Below are 25,318 nucleotides of genomic sequence, written 5' to 3' on the forward strand. Positions count from 1 at the left end.
TCGGATTTCCTCTCCCCACATCCCCTTCTTCTGCCCAAGGACATTTCCCCCAGATTCTCCAGCCACCGCTTCAGAGGCTAAGACTCTACCAGGGCGGGAGAGACAGCCCTCGGCTGTTCTCCCCTCCCCCGCTCTCCCCCGTGAGCTGGGGTAGGAAGCGGCAGGGGCACCAGGCCTCCGGATTGGGCGCTCAAAGACCTCACGGAGAGAGGTCAGCACTTGAAAAATTCCTCCAGGCAAAGGGCTGGGGCTTGGGTGCCACACAAGGCCCTCACTGTGTGCGCGCATTGTCTGCCCGATACAAGGGGCCGGGCCTGGGAAAGGGGAGCCCGTCTCCAGGCGACTGGGCAGGCTGCTGGGGAATGCCAGGGCCCTCCCCTCCCCCAGGCACCAGGCACCAGGGCCAGGCCTTCGGGGGGGAGGGGCAGGGGTGCCAAGGGGGAGGGGGGAGTCCAGAAGTCCAGTGTCACTGCAGGTGGCGCTGCCCGGCCTGTGGAAGGCAGCGAAGGAAGCCACGAGGAAGGTGACGTAGGCCTGCCCTAGCTCCCTCTCCCATCCGCCCCTGCATGAGCCTACAGGAAACTGGCAGGGCCTGTCCTTGTCCAAGGAGAGTCTGAGGGTAGGGAAGGGGTGGGGGAGACATAAGGATTCTGTTCCCTAGGGCCAACTGCCTTCAACACGGAGGTGTGTGCCTCAGCTCTGAGCCCCCCAACTAACTCTGGGAGGAGGGGACCAAGTCCACCCTCGTCTTCTCATTTTCAGAGACCAGATCCCCTCCCCCAGGGATCTGGAAGCCGGCCCTCCAGCACACCCCGCTGAACCCAGACGCATGCCAAGTGGCTTCCTTCCGCCTGGCTCCCAGCGCCGCTATGTTCACCCGCAATTAGTAACTGCAATTACTTGTTAATAACAGTTACCATTTTGGCGCCTGTTCTGACAGGCTAAGCCCTGAACCAGCCCCACCCAGGCCATCATTTCTAATCTTTTCAATAACACGTCACAATAGACCTGGCACGGTCCGGCCTTACCGCTGAGGAATGTGAGGGTCAGAGGTCAGGCGTGCCCAAGGTCACGGAGGGCGAGGGGAGGATGGACACCCAGGCGGCCTGCCCGGGACTGGCCACGCTGCTTTGCTCCCTCTCTGCTGGGGACCGACAGTCCTCAGGCCTCATCGCAGGCAGGGAAAGCTGCTCTCTGAAAATGGGGTCATGCGGGGGGTCTGGTCTGGCTCCCCAACCAGAACGCAAGGAAGCCCAAAGGCCAGGCTCTCACTGGGCCTGTCCCATAAACAGAGTGGCCACATAAAGCACAGGACAGCCGGTAATCTGAATTCCAGATAAATAATTTTGTAGGGTCTGCACCAAATATTGTGTGGGATATATTTATTCTAATTCATCGTCTATCTAAGTATTAGTTAGGCATTCTGTATTTTTATTTGCTAAATACGGCAACTCTCCCCCCCAAGCCACGTCTGGTGATGCCGGCTGTGAGCTCAAACCCTCCGCAGGTGGCACAGTGAGGAGCGGAATGTCCTGGTCCCCATGGGGCCAGTTAGACACACTGCAAGGCTTCGAGGCAGCCCAGACGCCCCACATCCTCACACGCCCTAGGTGGACGCTGGGGCCTTTGGGTCATCAGCTGGATGAGAAGGAGGGGGACCCCAGGGATAGTATTGGGGGACACAGCGGGTAAGGTTCCCAAATTCTAGGGCACTGAGTGTTTTCAGGGAAAGACTCCCCCCACCCCCCAGGGCATTCTCAATCCTGAATTCTCCCATCATGATAACAGCGTTTAGCAAGAGCGTCCACTCATTCATTAACCAAGTCATCTCACTATCCCATGTGGCCCTGTGTCAGGCACTGTGCTAGGCTCCCAGGACAGAGGTCACACAACGGAGGCACAAGACCGCATCACACCGAACACACCCATGAGGGAGAGGAGCAAAGTGCTCTCACCAGAACCTCACAGCACCCTGTGAGCTGAGTGCTAAGGTGAAGGCAGCGGTATTCTGGTCCCCACTTTACAGATGAGGAAACTGAGGCACAGGAAAGTCAAGTGGCTTGGCCGAAACCACAGAGCAGGTGAGTGGCAGGGCTGGGACTTCAACCCCCCACCTGCCACCTGCGAGCTCTGATTTTCTGCATTTTATCCCCGTTCCCGTTTGAACCCTCTTGGGGGACATGTCTGACGTGTGTTAGGGGGTCTCACCTTTACCGACAAAGCGCAGGGAAAGGAACAGAGAGAGCCTGTCCATGCTCCCTTGGTGATTTACAAAGAGGAAGCAGTCCCAGGGGGATTTCCACAAAGTGCGCATTTCCATACCTGAGCTGCAGGATGGCTACAGGGACCCCCCCCCCCCGCCCCCTTGTCCCTGGTACCCAAGGGCTCCAGCAGGGCGGGGCCGCCTGGCTCCAGGTGAACACTTTCCTCTGAGGGGGAGGTCACCAGAGTCCTGTGATTGGCCACCGGGCTATCACGTGGATTCCCTCCCGCCGACCTCAGGTGCCGGGTGCTGCAGGTGCGGGCACGCGTGTGGGGCTCAGTGGGCTGGCGTTCTCCGCACAGCACAGCGCCTGCGCTCAGGCGAGCGGGAACAGGAGAACAGGGCAGTCCAGGACTGTCAGAGCAGGATCCCAGATGTCCCTGGCATCTGTTTCATTTTTGGGCTCAGAGCCTCAGTTTTCCTTGTTTATAAAATGGGAACAGTCATCGTACTCCATAAAGTTGTTGGGAGGGTTCGATGGGAGAATCGAGGAAGACCCCCTAGCACGATGCTGGCCACGGAAAGGCACAGATGCCTGTCCCAGGAAGTGGTGACGACACAACCCCGCATGTTTATTCACCTGTGCGGTCACTCACTTCTCAACCCAGACTTTCAGCATTGACCTCGGGCCCAGCACCAAAGCCCTGCGCAGCGGTCAGCAGGAGGCGTGGCGCCGTCCGCAGTGCCTTTAAAGAAGTTAGTCCCACAGCAAGGAGGCCCTGGAGAGGATCACGCTGAGCGAAACAAGCCAGTCAGAGACAGACAAGTATCACATGATCTCACTCATCTGTGGAATCTAATGAACAAAATAAACTGATGAACAAAATAGATCCTGAGACACAGAAGCGTGGAACAGACTGAGGAATCTCAGAGGGATGGCGGGGGTGGGTTAGTGGGAAGAGATTAACCAAAGAATTTATATGCAGCCCTAGTCGATTTGGCTCAGTGGATAGAGCATCAGCCTGTGGGCTGAAGGGTCCCAGGTTCGATTCCGGTCAAGGGCACATGCCTGGGTTGCAGGCTTGATCCCCAATAGGGGGTATGCAGAAGGCAGCCAATCAATGATTCTCTCTCATCATTGATGTTTCTATCTCTCTCTCCCTCTCCCTTCCTCTCTGAAATCAATAAAAATATGTTTAAAAAATAATAAATAAATAAAGTGTATCAATTTATTGTTAAAAAAAAGAATTTATATGCATAACCCATGGACACAGACAATAGTGTGGTGAAGGCCAGGGTTGGGGGGCAGGTGCGGGCTAGAAGGGGTCAATGGGGGGAAAGATGACATCTGTAATACTTTCAACAATAACGATAAACTTAAAACAATGTGTTAGTCCCGTATAAGTCCCAGACTCGCCACTCTCCTCCTGCTCAGGTTCCTGGAGCAGGTGTGTGACCTCTCTATGCTGTGCTTCCTCGCCTGTAAGACACACTCCCCACCCACCCCCGGGAGTGCTGAGCAGTGGTGCGAAGCAAATGCTTAACACCCGACTCTCTGGGGAGAGCTGGAAGCCCTGGTGTATAGCACTTGCCAATTTCTGTGGTGTAAATACCCTCACCGGGCCCACTGTGACTTTCTCTTGGATTGAGTAGGAGATGAGAGAGAAAAGGGGGGGTGTAAGAATGCCACCAAGGTCACCCCTTACTCATTACCAATAACTCATCACCTCCAAAATCACTCATTCAATCAACAGACATTTCCTGATGATACAAGACAGCATCTAGGGTGTGTGTGTGTGTGGTGGGGGGGGGGGGGGGGGGGGAGAGACACAAATGACAGTACATGTGATAATTCTGAGTGAACCTGGAAATGCACAAGGCACTTTAATGGGTATCATTAGCATGATTTAGTAGGACAGGTAGCCTGTTTGTAGTCTGGAAGGATGGTAGTTTAGGGGTGTTTCAAACAAACAGACAAAAAAAAAAGATCTTCATTTCCTCCCCAACCAATAAAACAGGAAAGAAAAAAAAAAAAAGAAATCAGGGAAGAGGGAGAATAAAAGGGACGGTAACAACACATCACTGCTGGAACGGAATGGCAGACATTCTAGGAACAAGGCCACAGGTGAGGCAAGAGGAGGGGAGAGTTCCAGAGGCCCTGGAGGGAGGGGCTGGGAGTGCAGGCTTAACTGCTTCTATGCCCCCCTCACCCCAATACCCCTCATCAACCCCATCCAGGCTCTGGTAATGAGCAATCTTTTTTTCCTTTTTTGTGTGTGTGTCATGATCAACGTTTTGATTTTGAAAATCAAAGCTAGAGTTTTGGTACATTCTGTGGGCAATAGTAAAAAATGTTGCCTCTCTTTTTAAACAATTTCAAATACCTGCCTTACAGTTACTCTAGCATACCGAAACAGCAGGAGCCAAGAGTTTATACACAGGTGAGTAAACCCCGAGACCCCGCACCTGTGTGGGCTGTACTGCTGACTCCTCAGGCAGACAAAGCTCAGGTCCCATGATGCCCATTTAAAGTTACCCCTTAGGCTGGGGTGGGGTGACGACAGCTGCTAATGGGATACTCCCTGTGTGCTGAGCACCAGGCATATAAAAGAGAATAAGACACTGGCCTATTATTGCAGAAGAGACACTCACCAAACAGCCAATTATAACACAATGTGATGTGGGCAGCCACGGCACAGTGAGGTATGTGTTAAGATATACAGAGAGGTGGCTGTGAGCACCAGTGACAGGGTGGGGTGCATCAGGGAAGACTTCACGGAAGAGGTGACACCTGACCAGGCTTTGAAGGAAGAAAGGAAGTTGGCCGAGTGAACCAGATAGAGAAGGGTATCTCAGGCGGCAGGAAACAGAATATGCGGAGGCAAAAGGAGGCATGTTTGAGAATACAAGTTGTTTGCTGTTCCTCTGGAATAGGCAGCAAGGCAGGAAGTGGAGGTGCGGAACTAGAGGGAGGGCAGACATGCCTAGGACTCTGAATTTGAACTTGAGGGCAATGATGCACCACCAAAGGGTTCTACAAGGGATGCACGGAGGCATGGGAGCACACTGAGGGCAAGGCTGCAGGCCTGAGGCCAGTGAAGCTGCTGGAGACACGCAGGCAAGAGAAGAAGCGGAGAGACAGCAGGGCTAAAGAACACTGAGCTCGAAACCCATGTTCTTTATTCCTCCTTCCTCTTGTGGTTCTCAAGATGGACCGACCTTCGCTCATCCCAGAGGACATCACCAACTCTAGTTCACACCGACTCCTGAGCCAGGCCTGGGGGTCCAAAGCTCCCCAACACCCGTGCCCTAGCCAGGCTTCCCTCCAAGGACAGTCCCCCAAAGAGGTGGGATCTTGAAGTGCTGAGCCAGGAGTCCTGCTTCCCAGCAAAGTGGGCTCTGGGACCCTCTATCTCTACTCAGAAGATGAAAAGTCCCCTTCCCCAGGTCACTGGCCAGGTAGCAGAGCGGCCTTGGGGCCCAGGCTGGTTCACAGAGTCTGGGAGCTGGAGTTTGCCACGGCAGGGGGGGGGGGGGGGGAGTGGGCAGTTCCTGCAACTCCCTCACCTGCAGGGATACCTGCCAGCAGGAAGGCCCCCGGATTGGGTGGAAAGACGGGGCGCTGGGGCTGAGAAGGGAGAAAAGGGAGCAGCTTGTTACTGGTGGGTTCCCGCTCAGTCCAGAGTGTGGATGGTGGATCCTCTCCCTGTCATTATCATCTCAAAGGGGGAGGGAAGGGGCTGTGGGAGCTGGCTCCTCCCCCTCAGCACCTCTCCCTCTCAGGAGACCATCCCACAATGAAGGGGAGGCTGGGCAGGGGCCTAAGGAAGGCAGCCCAGGCTGGGCCAAAGCTGCCCTGGACAGTGGGGCTGGCCCGCCACCTGCTGGCCACTCTTGGGAGTGGGGATAGGAATCTGCAGGGAAGGACCGAGATTCTGGGCCTCCAGCATCCGTTTAGAGAAAGTTGGGAATGTATTGAGATGAAGAGAGGAAGTTTGCAAAGAGTGTAAAATGGAGTTCTGAATGAGAAGCTGATGTGCCCACTGGCAGGGAGTTCCTATCACAAACATTCAATGATGCAGAGCCAACTTCCAGCCAATGGATGAGTCTGAGGCTCATCACTTCTCCTTTCCTTCCCACCAAGGGACAAGAAGAAGACTGCTGTTCTCCAGACCTGATTAAAACACGGGCATAGGAACATGACTGAAATACAACGTGAGAAATTCCTTTAGCCAAACTGGTGCCCCCGCCAGGGTGCACAGCCTGGAATTCACACACTGGCCGTGCCTGTGGGTTGCAGGGAGCAAAGACCGAGGCCATTCATGGCATTGCAACCTCATTCCCTGTGCCCTTCCACTCTATCACACCGCCTATGGGCTCGGGGAGGACAGAGACCAAAACGCTAAAGCTGCACGAAGGTTACAATAGCCTGCAGTAACAATGGACACTTTAATGGTTTTGTTTTTATTTTTAGTTTGTTTGTTAATCCTCACCCAAGGATATTTTTCCATTGTTTTATTTTATTTTTTTCCCATTGATTTTTTTTTTAGAGAGAGTGGAAGGGCGGGGGAGAGACAGAGAGAGAAATATCAATGGGAGAGAGACACATTGAATGCCCCACACTGGGAATGGAGTCCTACAACCTGGGCATGTGCCCTTGACCAGATCGAACCCAAGACCCCTCAGTCTGCAGGCTGATGCTCTATCCACTGAGCCACACAGCTAGGGCAATGTATCCTTAAATAGCATTTACTGTCTATCAGCACTTTTGTATTAACTCAGATTTCAATCTTACTTCCATTTATTAACCCTACAAGGTAGGTATTATTATCACTCCCACTTGGGTGTAGTAACTTGCAAAGGTCATAGAGGTACAATGGAGTAGAGACTGGATTTGAACCCAGCTCTGAAGGCTGTGTTCTTTTTTTTTTTTTTTTTTTTTAATATTTTTATTGAGGTATTATATGTGTACATATCTTACCATTACCCCCCCACCCCACACCCACACATGCCCTCCCCCCCAGAGTTTTGCGTCCATTGTTTATGCTTATATGCATGCATACAAGTCCTTCGTTTGATTTCATAACTCCCCCACCTTTCCCAAACTTTCCCCCTGTACTTTGAAAGTCTGTTTGATGCTTTACTGTCTCTGTATCTATCTTTTTGTTCACCACTTTATAATGTTCTTTACTATCCCTAAATGAGTGAGATCATGTGGTATTTTTCTTTCATTGACTGGCTTATTTCACTTAGCATAATGTTCTCCAATTCCATCCAGGTTGCTGCAAATGATGAGAATTCCTTCTTTTTTATGGCAGCATAGTATTCCATTGTGTAGATGTACCACAGTTTTCCGATCCAGTCATCTGCTGATGGGCACCTAGGCTGTTTCCAAATCTTAGCTATTGTAAATTGTGCTGCTATGAACATAGTGGTGCATATATCCTTTCTGATTGGTGTTTCTAGTTTCTTCGGATATATTCCCAGGAGTGGGATTACTGGGTCAAATGGGAGTTCCATTTTCAGTTTTTTGAGGAAACTCCATACTGTTCTCCACAGTGGCTGCACCAGTCTGCATTCCCACCAGCAGTGCACGAGGGTTCCTTTTTCTCCGCATCCTCGCCAACACTTGTTGTTTGTTGATTTGTTGATGATAGCCATTCTGACAGGTGTGAGATGGTACCTCATTGTTGTTTTGATTTGCATCTCTCGGATAATGAGTGACTTTGAACATGTTTTCATGTGTCTCTTGGCCTTCCTTCTGTCTTCTTTTGAAAATATTCTGTTTAGGTCTGTTGCCCATTTTTTTATTGGATCATTTATCTTCCTCTTATTGAGTTGCATAAGCTGCCTGTAGATGTTGGATATTAAACCTTTATCAGTGATAGCATTTGCAAATATGTTTTCCCATGCAGTGGGCTTTCTTGTTGTTCTGTTGATGGTTTCTTTTGCTGTAAAAAAGCTTTTTATTTTGATGTAGTCCCATTTGTTAATTTTCTCTTTAGCTTCCATTGCCCTAGGGGCAGTGTCAGTGAAGAAGTTCTTGTGGCATATGTCTGAGATTTTGTTGCCTGTGGATTCCTCTAGTATTTTTATGGTTTCCCGTCTTATGTTTAAGTCCTGTATCCATTTTGAGTTTATTTTTGTGTATGGTGTAAGTTGGTGATCTAGTTTCATTTTTTTGCATGTATCTGTCCAGTTTTCCCAACACCATTTATTGAAGAGACTGTCTTGACTCCATTGTATGTTCATGCCTCCTTTGTCAAATATTAATTGAGCATAGTGGTTTGGGTCGATATCTGGGTTCTCTATTCTGTTCCATTGATCAATATGTCTGTTCTTGTGCCAGTACCAGGCTGTTTTGAGAACAGTGGCTTTGTAATACAGCTTGAAATCTGGTATTGAGATCCCACCTACTTTATTCTTCTTTCTGAGGATTGCTGAGGCTAGTCGGGGTCTTTTTTTATTCCAGATGAATTTTTGGAGAGTTCTTTCTAGGTCTGTGAAATATGCTGTTGGTATTTTGATGGGGAGTGCATTGAATCTGTAGATTGCTTTGGGTAGTATGGACATTTTAATGATGTTGATTCTACCAATCCAGGAACATGGTATGTTCTTCCATCTGTTTACGTCTTCCTCTATCTCTTTTTTCAGTGTCCTGTAGTTTTCTGCGTATAGGTCTTTTACCTCCTTAGTTAAGTTTATTCCTAGGTATCTTAATTTTTTTGGTGCGATGGTAAATGGGATTGCTTTTTTAGTCTCTCTTTCTGTAAGTTCATTATTGGTGTATAGAAAAGCCATAGATTTCTTGGCGTTAATTTTGTATCCCGCTACATTGCCGAATTCATTTATTAAGTCTATTAGTTTTTTGATGGAATCTTTTGGGTTTTTTATGTACAATATCATGTCATCTGCAAATAAGGACAGCTTCACTTCTTCTTTTCCAATTTGGATGCCTCTTATTTCTTCTTCTTGCCTAATTGCGATAGCTAATACTTCCAGTACTATGTCAAACAGGAGTGGTGAGAGTGGGCATCCCTGTCTTGTTCCTGTTCTTAGGGGAAATGGTTTTAGTTTTTGCCCATTGAGTATGATGTTTGCTGTGGGTTTATCATAAATAGCTTTTATTATGTTGAGGTATGAGCCTTCTATTCCCACCTTGTTGAGAGTTTTTATCAAGAAAGGGTGTTGGATTTTGTCAAATGCTTTTTCTGCATCTATTGATATGACTATGTGATTTTTATCTCTCAATTTGTTTATGTGATGTATCACGTTTATTGATTTGCGGATATTGTACCATCCTTGCATTCCTGGAATAAATCCTACTTGATCATGGTGTATGATCTTTCTGATGTACTGCTGGAGCCGATTTGCTAGAATTTTGTTGAGGATTTTGGCATCAATGTTCATGAGGGATATTGGCCTGTAATTCTCTTTCATTGAGTTGTCTTTATCTGGTTTTGGTATTAGGGTGATGCTGGCTTCATAGAAGGAGCCTGGAAGTGTTCCTTCCTCTTGAATTTTTTGGAATAGTCTGAGGAGGATAGGTTTTAGTTCTTCCTTGAAAGTTTGATAAAACTCTCCTGTGAAGCCATCAGGCCCCGGGCTTTTGTTTGCCGGAAGCTTTTTGATGACTGCTTCAATTTCTTCCATAGTTACTGGCATGTTGAGCTGTTTAGAATCTTCCTGATTGAGTTTTGGAAGGTTGTATTTTTCTAGGAATATGTCGATTTCCTCTAGGTTGTCCAGTTTGTTGGAATAGAGTTGTTCGTAGTATTTTGTAACAATCCTTTGTATTTCGTCGGGGTCTGTTGTTATTTCACCTCTTTCATTTCTGATTTTGTTTATTTGGGTCCTCTCTCTTTGCTTCTTGGTGAGCCTGGCTAGAGGTCCATCAATCTTGTTTATCCTTTCAAAGAACCAGCTCTTGGTTTTGTTGATCTTTTGTATTGTTTCTTTGGTCTCTATGTCGTTTATCTCCGCTCTGATCTTTATTATTTCTTTCCTTCTGCTTACACTGGGCTTATCTTGTTGCTCTCTCTCTAACTCTTTGAGTTGTTGGGTTAGGTAATTTATTACCATTGTTTCTTGTTTTTTGAAGTAGGCTTGTAGAGCTATGAACTTCCCTCTCAGGACTGCTTTCATTGTGTCCCATAGATTTTGGATTGTTGTGTTTTCATTGTCGTTTGTTGCCATGATGTTTTTTATTTCTTCCTTGATGTCTTTGGTAACCCAGTCATGGTTTAATAACATGCTGTTTAGTCTCCAAGTGTTTGATTTCTTTGGGTTGTTTTTATTGTAGTTTATTTCCAGTTTTATGCCACTGTGATCTGAGAAGATACTTGATATGATTTCTATCTTCTTGAATTTGGAGAGACTTTGCCTATGTCCTAACATATGGTCTATCTTTGAAAATGACCCATGTGCACTTGAGAAGAATGTATATTCTGTGGCTTTGGGGTGAAATGTTCTGAAGATGTCGATTAATTCCATCTGTTCTAGTGAGTCATTTAGGATTGATGTTTCTTTGCTGATTTTTTGTTTAGAGGATTTGTCCAATGGTGATAGTGGGGTATTGAAGTCTCCTACTATGATTGTATTACTGTCAATCTCTCCTTTGATATCTTCCAGGAGTTTTTTAATGTATCTTGGTGCTCCTGTATTGGGTGCATATATGTTTACCAGAGTTATTTCTTCTTGTTGGATTTCTCCCTTTAGTATTATGAAGTGGCCTTCATTATCTCTTGTTATGTCCTTCACTTTGAGATCTAATTTGTCAGATATAAGTATTGCAACCCCAGCTTTTTTTTCATTTCCATTTGCCTGGAAAACCTTTTTCCACCCCTTTACTCTCAGTCTGTATGCATCCTTTTTTTTGAGGTGGGTTTCCTGTAGACAGCAGATATCTGGGTTTTGTTTTCTTATCCAGTCTGTTACCCTGTGTCTTTTGATTGGGGCATTCAATCCATTTACATTTAAAGTTATTATTGATAGGTACTTATTTGACGCCATTTTTATTCTATACCCCTGTGTACCTTTTTTGCTTCCTATTTCTTTCTTTTTTTTTTTTTTTTACAGCAGACCCTTTAGCATTTCTTTCATTGCTGGTTTGGTGGTGATAAACTCCCTTAGTCCTTTTTTGTCTCTGAAGCTCCTGATTTCACCTTCAATTTTGATTGATAGCCTTGCTGGGTACAGTATTCTTGGATTTAGACCCTTCCTTTGCATGACTTGGTATATTTCATTCCATTCCCTTCTGGCCTGATGAGTTTCTGTTGAGAAATCAGTTGCTAGTCTGATGGGGGTTCCTTTGTATGTAACTGTCTGTCTCTCTCTGGCCGCTTGTAAGATTCTTACTTTGTCGTTGGTGTTTGCCAACTTAACTATAATGTGCCTTGGCGTCGGTCTTTTGGGGTTCATTTTGCTTGGAACTCTGTGAGCTTCTTGGATTTGTGTGGGTTTTTTCTTCCCTATATCAGGGAAGTTTTCTGTTATTATTTCTTCAAACAGGTTTTCTATTCCTTGCTCAGTTTCCTTTCCTTCTGGCACCCCTATTATCCTGATGTTGTTTTGTTTTGTATTGTCCTGAAGTTCCCTTACGCTCTCCTCAATCTTTCTAATTTTTGTTTCTAGAAGCTGTTGTAATTGGGTATTTTTTTCCATCTTGTCTTCTAGCTCACTTATGCGGTCCTCTGCTTCATCTAGTCTACTCTTGATGCTTTCTATTGAGTTCTTTACAGCAGCGATATCATTTTTCATTTCTTCTTGGTTCTTCTTCATTTCTTCTTGGTTCTTACTCATATTGTCGAATTTGTCTTCCATCCTTTTCAGCCACTTTATGACCATTTCTCTGAATTCTTTCTCTGATAGGTTGTTTGCCTCTAAATCGTTTACTTCCTTTTCTGGTGATGCCTGCTTCTCTTTCCTGTGGGGGCTGTTTCTTTGTCTCCTCATGGTCTCTCTTCTCCGGATGTCTGGTTATATAGATTTCTCTCTCTGGCGTTGATTTAAAGGTATAAAATACAACACAACCAGGCACAACAGACAAGGCACTGAACAGAATTGTATTCACGATATTAATAACCTCCAATAAAGGTAACCACCAGAGAAAGACAAATTAGGGAATAGGAGTGGAAGAGGGAGAGTAAAAAGAAAGAACAAAAACGAAGAAAAAAAAACAACAACAAAGAGTGTGAATCTGAACTTGGGAAAAGAGCAGAAAGAAAGAAAAGAAATAACAGAAAAGAAAAAGAAAAGAAAAAAAAGTAAGAGAGACAAGAATGATACTAAGAGAGAAAAGGGGAACAAACTATATATATGGGGAGTAAACTCCACTAGAACAACCACTATTCCCAGCAAATTCCAGCAACACGAGCCTGGAGATTAATACAAACTGCAACAGCAGCTAATATCAAGTGAGGCAAGGGAAAACAAAAGTAAAAAACAAACAAAAACAAAGCAAACAAAAGAACCAACCAAACCAACAAAAAGAATAATCAAAACAATCTCCTAAAAAAGCATAAAAATTCAATCTAATCAACATTCAAGCAAACAACAACAAAAGGCCCGAGAGAAAAATAATTTTTTAAAGGTAGCGTAGAGAGAGGTTTGTATGGATTTGGAGCAGGGGATTGGGAATTAGATATATAAGTAGGGTGAAGTTTTAGCAGGGAGTAAACTGAAAAAGTAGGGAAAATCTAAAGCCAGAAAGGGTTAAGATAAACTGGGGACCAAAAGGGGAAAGGTTAGGAGGAGAGTGATGGCATAATGTTAGCTTTGAGATAGGGTAAAGCGATTGTAAGGGAAAGATGCAAATCGAATGTAGGACACTAATCCAAAAATAAAAGAAAGAGAAAATCAAATGACATTAAAAAAAAAAAAAAAAGTAAAATAATAGTAATAATATTGCTGATTGAAAATAAAAATGTAATAATTAAAAAGGTGAAAATCAAGTGAGGAAAAAGAAAAAATATTAGTTTCTTAAGTATAAGATGCAAAAAATGAAAATAAAAAAATATGAGAATAAAAAATTTAAAAAATTGAAAAAAGAATTGAAAATTAAAAAATAGGAAGACTAAAATGTGCAGTAGCGGCTGTCATTCACTTCCTCTATTATTCTGTTTGGTACGCCTTTTTCCCAGTCTGGGCGGTATATCAGTTCAGCTTCATTCCAGGGCTCCTCAGTGTTGGAAGCCAGTCCTGCTTTTTAAGCCAGCCCTGTCTTAATTTCTCGTATTTATTTTTGATTACACCAGAGACAATTAGCGTTTCAGCCCCTGGGTGGCAGTGTTTCTGAATTGACTTCCGGGCCTCTCTAGCTCTTTTTTCTTTTTTTTTTTTCCCCTTCTATGGCACTCACTACCGGTTTGTAGAGGTGTGCGCCTCAGAGCTGCCTCTCTGATGGTCACACGCAGCTCTGGCCCCAGGTTCCGAAAAAACACCTTCCCCCTGCAGTCTTTCAGGGTTTCCACCTGGGTTTTTCTATGTGTTGGGCTTAGCAATCAGAGTCGGAAAGAGCCCAGGTGTGCGGACCGTGGGTCTGTGCCCCAGACTAAGGAGCCTGCACTCCTTTGAAAATTCTTAGTCTGACCCTCCTCGTCAGATTAAAATGAGTTGCTTTCAAGAGGTCACTTCTGTTAGCAGCTCAGAAGACCCCCCTCCTCATTCACGGATCACGGCAGTTCCAACTGCCGCTGATTTTTCTAGGCACAGACCTCCCGGCTCCTGCCGGTCCTGCGGCTGCCGCACTTCCCTCACCCAGCGCTTCCCTCACCCACCGCGGGGATTAGAAACCGCAGCTTATTTCAGACAAAATCTGACCTTTCCGTGGTGCAGTGAAGAGTTTCTTTGAATCCGAATGTTTGCGCTGATAGGGGACCGGTGGTCTGGTGCTCCCAGCAGCTCAGTGTTTGCAGTTGTCGCGGAAAGTCAGGTTTCCCCTAAAATCCTCCTTTCCTTGCAAGATGGCGAGGCGCCCGGCGAGCCCGCAGCTCCAGGAGGGGACCCAGCCCCTGTGGGTGCTGCGCGGTCAGAGGAACACTGCCCAGCACTCCCCCGCCTTCTCCTGGAGTTTAGCTGTCCCTTGGCTTGCCCACATACACTCCCTCTGCGAGCCTCTGCTGCTCCGACTCTCCGCCCCAGGAACAGACTCCAAACCCGACTCTATTCCGTCGCCATTTTTTTCAAGGCTGTGTTCTTAACCATCGCACCATGCTGCCATTTATCAGCTCAGCCTCCATCCAGGAAGTGGCTTTCCTGACAAATAGGTGTTTAAGTACCTACCCATCACCAAATCACGGCAAACCCTGACTAAGCCAGCAGACAACACGAAACCAAGGCCAAACACTGGGTTAAAGAGATACAGGGGACGGACGGCAGAGACCATGCGGGCATGCAATCACCGGGTGCACTGCCGACAGACTGCACAGGCCAGAGGCCCCGGAGACAACACCTCTGCAGAAAGCGTCCCTGAGCTCAGAGCCGAAGGACAGTGCTCTCCATAGATAAGCACGCGGCAGAGATGGACAGGCTTCGTGACAGGAGCCCTCGGCAAGCACCGCACAGAAGACAACACAGACCGGGTCAGAACAGGGGCCACGCACATGACCGCTGTGGTTAAGATGACGTGGTTTCTCGGCAGGAAAGTGAAGACTGACACTGAACCTGCTCAAGACGCTTCAATGGTGACTATACTGAATACGTACTGTAAACTCCATCTGCCACTCAGTCATTCCCAACCTGAGCTAACTTCTCAAGGGATGAATGTGGGTGCAGCCTGCCTGTTAGGATAACAGAGCGTCTGGGGTACTTAGTGAATGGGCGCATTAATTCATTCATTTAATACGTATTTCCTGGGTGCCTGCTACGTGGCCTCCTTTGGACACACACGAATGCAACTTCCTCTCCAGCCCCATGGCCATCCGCAGGTGGCCTGTCCAAACTGCCCTGGACAGGGAGCTGCTACTCTCCACAGGGGGGCTCACGTCCTGGACTAGTAGTACTTATCTCCTGTCTCTACCCAAAATGTGGAGGAGAGACCTAGTCTCCACCTGCAGCTCCAGTGAGAAGGGCCTGCTCCCCACTCACCTGAGCCCCGAAGGCTGTGTCTTGCACTCACCTGGTGCTCAGTAACTACCCCTGCAATGACCTTGGCACACCTGTCTGGTCTCTGCCCCGAGAGCTCACCATGGAAAGAGGCTGCAAGGAGTGTCGCTTCTACCCACCTCTGGTGTTAAGAGGCCAGACCACCAGCGCAGGTAAGAGCTGGGCTGCAAACCCAGCCACTCTGGTCGCAGGGGTTTTAGGGAGGACTGGCGGCCTGGGCTGGTTTCCTTTACTCTCATAGAAACCTCATTTAATGGGGTGGAGGATGCCTGAGGCTGAGAGAGGTGAAGCAACTATCTCAGATCTTCCAAGTTTCCTGTCTTTAGGAAGGTAAGAGGGTGTATAATATATAATGCTTCCCATTGGCTCTGAAATGCATAAAGATGCTTGCAGCAAAGCATATGACCAAGCAGTGAGTGGTATAAAGAGACTATTACAGACTCCTGTTCCTTCAGCTCAGGGCTGGCTGTCAAATGGATTACAACACCTGTTTTAGTTTCTAGAGCTTCTGGGATTTGCAGGTAAAGGATTGAGGACCTGTAGGTGCCTCACACCTGGCACATTGTAACCACATGGCAAATGCTCGTCTTCCTCCCTTCAGCCGGTCTCTGCACCACCCAGCCTCACCGAGCCCCACCAGAGCGAGATAAGCCTCATCGCCTCTCTCGCCCGCAGCTGGCAGGACTGCAGTTCCGCTTACCAGTCTGTGTGGGCATCATCGATCACCAACAGGACCCTGGGCCTTTGAACAACCGGTGTGGAGGGAGCCGGAGGCTCCACCGGCCCCGCGGGGGCCTGCGAGGTCTGCTTCATGGCACTGGAGAAGGAGCTGAAGAGGCTGGACCCTGGCGAGGAGAAGGAGGCCGCCAGGGGCTGGGGGTGCCTGCGCTCCATGGCCGGGGACGAGGGCGAGCTGGTGGAGCTGTCCGGGCGGTGCAGGTCTGCCATGTAGCCATTGGGCAGGTTGGCCACGAAGCTGCTGTCGGAGAGGCGTCGCCGGAGGAAGTTCATGGCTGCAGATGGAGAGATGGCTGGTTCCTCCTCACGTGGGTCTAGGAGAGGCCGGGACACAGGCTGCCAGGAGACGGAGTAGGGGGTCTTGGGCCAGAAGGGCAGAGGGATCCCTCACAGGGCAGCGTCAGGGGTTACCTGTGGAAATAAGCCAACACACACGTGAGCGGAAACAACCTCCGCCCCTAAGAGCAAACAGACGTGACGCCTTCCTGCCTGATGCTGGGGCAACGCCAGGTGGGACACCCTTTAGAAAAGATGTAATTAGAGCACACCCTTTTAACCTACAATTTCCATTTTCTAGGATTCTAGCCCAAGAAAGGAATCTGAGTTCCAGGTAAAGCCTCCTGCACAAATGTATTTCCCTCAGCAGTCTTTGCACTAGCGAAATCCTAGAAAGGATCTCAATGCTCAATCCCGGGACGGCTGAGTAAATAAAGCACAGAACAATGACTCGGTGGAACCTTGGGTGGCTATTAAAAAGGGTACTTCAAAAAGGATTTTTGATAACAACAAAAAAAATTCATATTGGAAATAAAAAGATCACGATACAAGAGTATAGGTACAGAATGACTACAACCCATAAAAGTTCAAATAACAAAACGTTGGAAACAAAATACATCGGAATATTAATGTTAACAGTGGTTATATTAGGGTAATGCAATTACATGGTTATTCCCCCCCCCCCCCTTTGTGTCCACTGGTATAAGATTTATTACATCCCCTCAGAAAGTTCTCTGGGTCACTTTCTGGTCAGGCCACACATCCTCAGAGTCAAACACTCTTCTGATGGATTAATTTTACCTCTTCTTGAACTTCATATAAATGTATCACTTTTTTTGTACACGGCGTCTTTCCCTCAACATGATGGTTTGGAGACTCAGCTGTGCTGTCTGTATCCACAGACATTCTGTTCTTCATCACTGAGTAACATCCCACTGGATGGATAACCCAGTTATTACTGCATTCTCTTGTTGATGGACATTTGAAACGTTTCCTGTTTGGGGGTGTTGTGAATAGAATTGTTATACGGATTTTTATTTATTTAAGTCTTTTTGGGTGAAGAGAGACTTTGCTTTGTCAATATACATACCTAGAAATTAGTTTGTTGGGTCATGGGATAGGCATATGTTTAACTTTATAAAAACTGTCAAAAAAATTTTCCCCAGCGGTTGTGCTATTTTGCACACTTCATTTGAGAGTTCCAGTTGCTCCACAGCCTTACCAGCTCTTGTTGTTATTAGTCTTTTTCAGCTTAGCCATTCTAGTGGGTGTAGAATAGTACCTCACTGCGGTTTTCCTTTATTTTCTCTGATACCTAATGAGGCCAAGTGACTTGTATGGGTTTACTGGCCACTGATATATCTTCTTCTGTGAAGTGTCTGTGCAAGTTTAATCAGGTGGGCTGTTTATACTTTTATTATTTACTAGAGGCCTGGTGCACAAATTCATGCACTGGTGGGGTCCAGCTGGCCTGCCCCAATCGGGGCCAATTAGGCCGAGCCAGCCAGGGGAAGGGGACGTGGGAGGTTGGTGGGCCAGCCCCACCCTGATGGGGGAGGGCGGCTATTGGGGGCAGGGGCAGCTGCGGGGAGGGGCTGTGGGCGGTTGGCCAGCTGGCCCCGCCCTCTGGTTGAATTCCTGGTTGAACTCTGGGTTGAGGAAACAATTTGCATATTAGCCTTTTATTATATAGGATTTGTAGGAATTTTTCCTACATTCTGGGTGAGTCTTTTGTCAGATATTTATAATGTGAATATTTTCTCTCAGTCTTTGGCTCGCCCTTTCATTTCCTTCATGAGCAGAAGTGTGGCAGAATAAAATAACTTACAAAAAGCAAACTGTTACTTGAGATAAAAACATCCAAATGAGAAAAATAAATTATACCATGAGACCATACTTCCATATTTTGGTTATTAGAAATATTTTATACACACACACACACACACGCACACACACATGTATATATATGTACAGATATACATATTTATAAGAACACTAGAGGCCTGGTGCATGACATTTATGTGCTCGGGGGGAGGTCACTTAGCCTGGCCTGCACCCTCTCGCAGACCAGGACCCCTCAGGGGATGTCCGCCTGCTGGGGAGTGGGCCTAAGCCAGCAGTCGGGCATCCCCCGAGGAGTCCTTAGTACTGCCACAGAGGCAGGAGAAGCTCCCACTACTGCCGCTGCACTCGCCAGCTATGAGCTGGGCTTCTGACTGAGCAGCCCTCCCCCTGTGGGAGCACACTGACCACGACGGGGCAGCTCTTACATTGAGTGTCTGCCCCCTGGTGGTCAGTGAGCATCATAGCGACTGGTCATTTCACCGTTTGGTCGATTTGTATATTAGGGTTTTATTATATAGGATATATAAAATCTGTTACATATATCTAAAAAAGATTATTTTTTTAAATATATATTTCTTGATTTCAGAGAGGAAGGGAGAGGGAGAGAGATAAAAACATCAATGATGAGAGAGAATCATTGACTGGTTGCCTCCTGCACACCCCACACTGGGGATTGAGCCCGCAATCCAGGCATGTGCTCTGACCAGGAGTCGAACCATGACTCCTGGTTCATAGGTTGATGCTCAGCCACTGAGCTGTGCTGGCTGGGCTCTGCAGGTATTTTGATAAGCAAATTTTAAGTTCTTATGAAGTCCAATTTACAAAAAAAATTGTTTTTATGGTTAGTCCTTTTTATGTCTGTTCTTTAAAATCTTTGCCAACCCCAGGATGATGATGATATTGTCCTAATATTTCTTATAGAAGCATTACAGTTTTAGCTTTTCTGTTTAGGTCTGTAATCCACCCAAACCTGATTTTTGAGTGGGATCAGATGAGGCTCATTTATCCAGTTTCCCACCATTTATGAAAGCATTTTCCCCAATGAATTTGGTGGAGCTGCTGGCACCAATGGTCTGTACATACATGGGTCTATTTCTGGGCTCTTTATTATGCTCCACTGATGTTTACCTTTACAGCACCCTGGTTACTGTGGCTTCATAAAATCAGGTACAGGGAGTCCTCCTGCCTACATTCTCTTTCTTATGATTGTTTTGGGTATCCTAGCTCCTATTTTTTTTTTTGGGGGGGGGCGGGCGGGGCGGCTTAATGTGCATTTGCTCCTATTTTTTAAGACATTTTAAAATCAACTTATATGAAAAAGTCTATTGGAATATTGTTTGAGGTTACGTAAGATTTATAGCTCAGTTTGGGTAGAACTGACTTATCAACGATACTGAATTTTCCACTTCATGAACGCGGCAGAGGTCTCTACTTATTAACTCTTTAGTTTCCCTCAGAAATGTTTTATGATTTTCAGTACAGAGGTGTTGCACCTGTTTTGCTCAACTGACTCCTAATAATTTCTTTTGGGGGGAGGATGTGATATTTTAAAACTGTTTTCTATTTCATTTTCCATTTGTTTGCTGCTAATAGCATATACCTGCCAATTACTGTCAATATATTGACCTGATAAATTCAATTATTGCTTCTAGTCCTTGTTTACAGATTACTTAAGATTTTCTATTTAAACAATCACGTCATCTACACAGAGACATCTTTATTTCTCCCTTCCAATAAAGACATCTTTATTTCTCCTTTCCAATTTTAATGCCTTTTATGTCTTTCACTTTTCTTATTACAGTAGCTAGGACCTCCCCTGCGGAACAGAAATGAAAGCAGACACCTTACCTTGTTCCAACTTCAGGGGAGACATGCTCCGTATCTCACATTACAGTAACAGGATGTCAGCTGCGCGTTTTCTGTAAATGCACGTTATCAGATTGAGACAGGGCCCTTGTAGTCTCAGCTGGCTGAGAGTTTTTCCCGTGAATGGATGCTGGACTTGCCAAGTCATTCTCTAAATTGATTGAGAAGATTATGTTTTAAGAAATCGTTTATTAGCATAATGTGGTGACTTCCATTGGCTGGTTTTCGATGTGAAACCAAACTTGCATTCCTGGAATATATTCTACTTGGTCACTGTGAATCCCCCTCTGTATAGATTCAATTGGATAACTAACTCTTGGTTAAGGATTTCTGTGTCCATGTTTATGGGAAATATTGGTCTGTCATTTCTTTTTCTGTCGATGTCTTTAACCAGGTTTTGGTATCAGGGTGACGATGACCTTACAAAGTATGTTGGGAAGGGTTCCCGCCTTTTCTGTCCTTCTAAAAGAGTTTATGTAATATTGGTATTTTTTTCCCCTTAAATTATTGGCAGAAATCAACAGCAAAGCTGACTAGGGCTGATTTTCTTCTGCATTGGAAAGGTTTTAATAATAAACTGATTCCCTTTCATAAATCTCTTGATATTATCTGTTTCTTGTTATTTCATTTGGCAATATGAGATTTCAAGCAACTTGTCCATTTCATCTTAGCTGGATTTCATTGGCATCAAGTTGTATAGTGTTCCTTTATTATCCTTTCGTTTTCTGTAGAATATGTTGTGATTTTCCCTGATATTCCTGATAAAGCTAATTTGTCTTTTCTCTCTTTTTGAGAAATCTGTGTTGCTACGAATTTATAAATTGTACTAATCTTTTAAAAAACCAACTTGTTTTCTATTTCACTTATATCTGCTCTTTATTACTTCCTCTCTTCTCCTCACTTTGGGTTTAAGGGTTTAATTGGCTTTTTTTTTCTAGATGCTTGAAATGGAAATGGAGATCATTAAGTTTATACCTTTCATCTTTTCCAACATGAACACTGAAAGCAATGCATTTCCTCTATGCACTGCTTTTGCGCATCTCAGAAATCTGACACGTATTTTCATTACCGTTCAATTCAAATTATTCTTAATCTCTTTGTGACTTTTTTCTTGACCCATATGCTATCCAAACATGTATTAAATTTTCTAAAGCCAGTGCTTGCAGACATTTCATTGTTATTACTTTCGATATGACTCATTGGTAACCAAGGAAAATAGCCTATAAGACTTTAACCCTTTGACTTCTTTGACACTCACTGAGATTTATGTTATAGCTCAATAAGCTCTATCTTGAGGAATGCGCCATAGGCATATGCACTTGAAAAGAATGCGTGCTTTGCAGTTGTTGGGTGCAATGTTCTATAAATATCAATTAGGTTGTTGTGAGTCAGGTTCCCGAGCCAGGAAGCCGCCTTTGCCTTGGTGATTTGCAAGCAGGAAGTAGATTGGAGAGCAACCCCATCATTAACTGCTGTGGGCAAGTATGCAAAGCAGAAATGGGCTGAAAGAGGGCTTGACCCACAACAGAATTTTGACCAACTCTTATTAGGAGCATCTTTTCCGATTTCCTCATTTTCCAGCTTCTCTGTTAGCCTGTGCTCTGTCCACCGGGTTGTCAGACCAATAAAAATGCGGCTTTCTGCTGTGGTTGCGCTGCTCGGTGCCACGTGGGCTGGGAGTGCTTTCCAGGAAGAGCCACAGAACTGTGGATCTCACTTAGTGGTTCCCTTCTTTCAAGGGCGAAACCCTCTCTTTAGTCTACCTATTTTTTGTTTCTCTCCAGGAACCTCAAATAGTTCCTCTCAAACATTTTAGCCAAATTTTATAATTATCACCTAGGAGAGAATCAGAACCACAGAAGCTACTGAGTCACTAGTAGAACTGAATCTCTTTCATTTTTTAAATACTAGATAGAGAAATACAACAATGTTAGAATTGGAGGGACCTGCCCAGCTGGTGTGGCTCAGTGGATGAGCATCGACCTATGAACCAAGATGTTACGGTTCGATTCCTGGTCAGGGCACATGCCCGGGTTGTGGGCTTGATCCCCAGTGTGGGGCGTGTAGGAGGCAGCTGATCAATGATTCTCGCATCATTGATGTTTCTATGTCTCTCCCTTTCTCTCTGAAATCAATAAAAATATATTTTTAAAAATATTGGAGGGACCTGAGAGATTATTTAACAATCTCTTCTTTAGGAAATCTGGTCAACCTTACACTGGTGGGAATTCCCCACCCTCAAAAGCACTACCTCATTATCCTTTGAACAACTCCAGTGTTAGTCTAAGTCTCTTCCTGTAACTCCTCCCCACTTCAGGCCCCAGGGGAGCTCACACTGGTAAAGGAAAGCAGATAATGAACAAGTATTTATGAATTACGATAAGAGTTAGGAATATACAGAGTGCTGTCACAGAGATTAAGATGAGGAGGGGCAGAGAAGGCCTCTCTGACACCTGACAAACGAGGGGAAAGTGAAGTGCATATGCAAAGGCCCTGAGGTAGGAAAGAGCTAGGCAATTTGAAGAGTAAAAGGAAGGCCACCCCAACCAGGAAACAAGAAGAAGATTTTTATAAGAAAACTAGAGGCCCGATGCACAAAATTCGTGCAAGGGGCTCGGCCCTCGCAGCCCCAACTGCCTCGCTGCCCTGCGACCCTGCGACCCTGTGTCCCTGCCCACTGGTCGTTCCAGAAGGTCGTCTGGAAGGTCGTTCTGCCGTCTGGTCTAATTAGCATATTAGCTCTTTATTATATAGGATTATTATATAGGATGTTTAGAAAAGTAAAGATGGGCCAGATCATGAAGCGACCATGCTGAAAATAATTTTTATGTCAATCCAAGTGTGAAAGTAAGCTGCTGGAGGGCTCTACACAAGAGAGAGACAATCCAGTCTACCTGGCTACTGTGTGGAAAACACGGCAGATGATGTGTATGGAAGGAGCCAGACAAGTCTGGGACTGCCACCATAGTGATAGATACATGCCATCATACATATGTCCAGATCTACAGAATGGACAACCCCAAGAGTGAACCAGCATGTAAATTACGGACTTTGGGTGATTATGACATGTTAATGTAGAATCATCAATTGTAAAGAATGTACCATTCTGCTGGGAGGTGTTGATAATTGGCGAGACTGTGCATGTGTAGGGGGGCATGGGGAAAAGGGAAAAATCTCTGTACCTTCCCACTCCACAGGTCTTGGAGCAGACCCAAATAAAATGCATGAAATGACTTTTCTAAATACTTACGTTTCAGGTCAATGGAGTAAAAGAGACCTTTTTGATATACAGTTCTATGAATTTGAACACATTCGTGTAACCAGGGTACAGAGCAGTCCCATCGCCACACATGGAATTGCTTTGTCATCGTTGGAGTGCTCTGCAGATGTCTATGGCATGGTGTTTCATGGGGTAACACCTGGATCTCCTACAAAGGTACATGAGATAGGGAATACTCAGGGCCTGGCACACTCCTTAGAACATTATCGGAAGAAGATCAATCCCAGTGACAGAACCTGCCCATCATCTGCCTTTGCGCCGGCTGCCCCTCCGACCGAAACACTCTTCCTACGGAACCCTGCATGGCTCCCGCCCTCATCTCCTTCAGATCTTCGCTCCAATGTCACCTTCTCAGCGAGGCCTCCCCTGACCACCCAATGCTAAACCGTCTGGTACTCTGGATCTCTCCTACTCTGGTCTGCTTGTTCTGTTTTCCACAGCATGCACTGCCTTCTGAAAACCATATAACTGACATTTATTTTGCTGCCTGGTGAGTCTCTGCTCCCTCTGATAATATGCAAGCCTCCGAGAACAGAGTTCATTGTCGGCTTTGTTCACCGCTGCATCCCAAGCACTTAGAACAGTGCCTGGCACATAGTAGGGCTCCAATAAATCTTTGTCGTGTGAACCTATTTAAAAACAGGAGTGAAATCAACCCGCCCTCACCTTCTGTTTGCGAAGACTAAATGTGTGATTCTACACAAGAAAACAGCTGTCACGGTGCCTGACACCTCAGCCTAAGCTGAACCAAAACTGGAATCATGCAAAGGGAATATCTAATTTCATCTGTTAGTGAATCTCCTCCCCACGTAAACACACCAAGACATAAACTGTCACTCTCTCCATCCTCTGCTCAATGAGTGCTGATTTTCTTTTTCCTCGCCCATTTGGAAACAGCGTTTGGCTAATTGACAGCTGCTAACACCCCTTCTGCACAAGCCAAAAAGTTAAAAAATTCATGGAGACAACATGGGCCAGGCTTCAACACTATATTAATGAGCACAGGCCGCATGGGAGTCCAGGGTGCGCCTGAGGACCCAGAGGCTGTGCCAGGCAAGTGGAAGAGCTAAGAGATGCTCACCTTCCTGAATGAAGGTCAATATGGCATCCGGCGAGGGAGCAGCTCCATCCCCACATACAGACCCGCCAGCCTTCCATCAGCAGCAACACGAGAGTGTGTGCTGTCTTTGAGGAGGTCAAGTCCACTCACCACACACACAGGCCTTGCTCTCCTGTGAGGGGCAACCTCACAGGAGCCACACTTGGGTCCCAAGACAAGGAAGACTGGGGCTTGGGAGTGAGGATTTGTGGTTGAGTGAGCCCTCTGCACCAACAGCTCCTTCCCCTTGTTAAAAACTTCGTAGGAAAGTCTCCGAGAGATCAAGATAGGTGGGATTCTTCCATTTATTCGAGACTACCCTCCCTGATCCAAACTACTTTCAAACAGAAATGCCCAAACAGGGTCAAATTAAAGCTCTTAACCTCAATGGTAAAGCAACTAGAACTGTGTTAGCCACGAAATAATCGCCCGATTTACTAACAGAATGCACAGAGCTCCCCCGGCAGCACCAGGCAGCGTGGGTTACCTGACAGTCACACCAGCCAAACTGATTCATCGAGACCTTCAACCAAAGACCATGTCAAAACTCTAAAAGAGGCCCTGGGTAACCTCAGGCCTGGAGCTCTGACTGCTGTCCATGACAGGCCCTTCAGAACACAAAAAGGTGATTTTTAGTGATATTAACTTATCTATATATAGAAAAGCCTAAGCCAGTGGTTCTCAACCTTTCTAATGCCGCAACCCTTTCTAATGTCGCGACCCACAGGTTGAGAACCGCTGGCAGGGTCGCCTAAGACCATCGGAAAACACAGATATTTACATTACGATTCATTAACAGTAGCAAACTTACAGTTACGAAGTAGCAACGAAAATAATTTTATGGTTGGGGGTCACCACAACATGAGGAACGGTATTAAAGGGTTGCGGCATTAGAAAGGTTGAGAAC

General features: G+C 46.0%; 1 protein-coding gene across 2 annotated transcripts in view; it reads right to left on the reverse strand.

The window, feature by feature from the left end:
* The window catches only part of SYN3 (synapsin III), a 357,165-nt gene extending 340,841 nt beyond the window's left edge, over positions 1-16,324 (reverse strand). Inside the window, exon 1 of one of the 2 annotated variants that reach the window (XM_008144703.3) lies at positions 16,008-16,324. In XM_008144703.3, coding sequence (XP_008142925.1) covers positions 16,008-16,318 — 311 coding nt within the window. In that variant the 5' untranslated portion in view covers positions 16,319-16,324. The remainder of the gene's footprint in view (positions 1-16,007) is intronic. The other variant, XM_054719461.1, reaches the window with a different exon arrangement.
* Between the last annotated feature and the right edge of the window lie 8,994 nt (positions 16,325-25,318).

This window comes from Eptesicus fuscus, chromosome 7, assembly GCF_027574615.1.
Source record: "Eptesicus fuscus isolate TK198812 chromosome 7, DD_ASM_mEF_20220401, whole genome shotgun sequence".
NCBI lineage: Eukaryota > Metazoa > Chordata > Mammalia > Chiroptera > Vespertilionidae > Eptesicus > Eptesicus fuscus.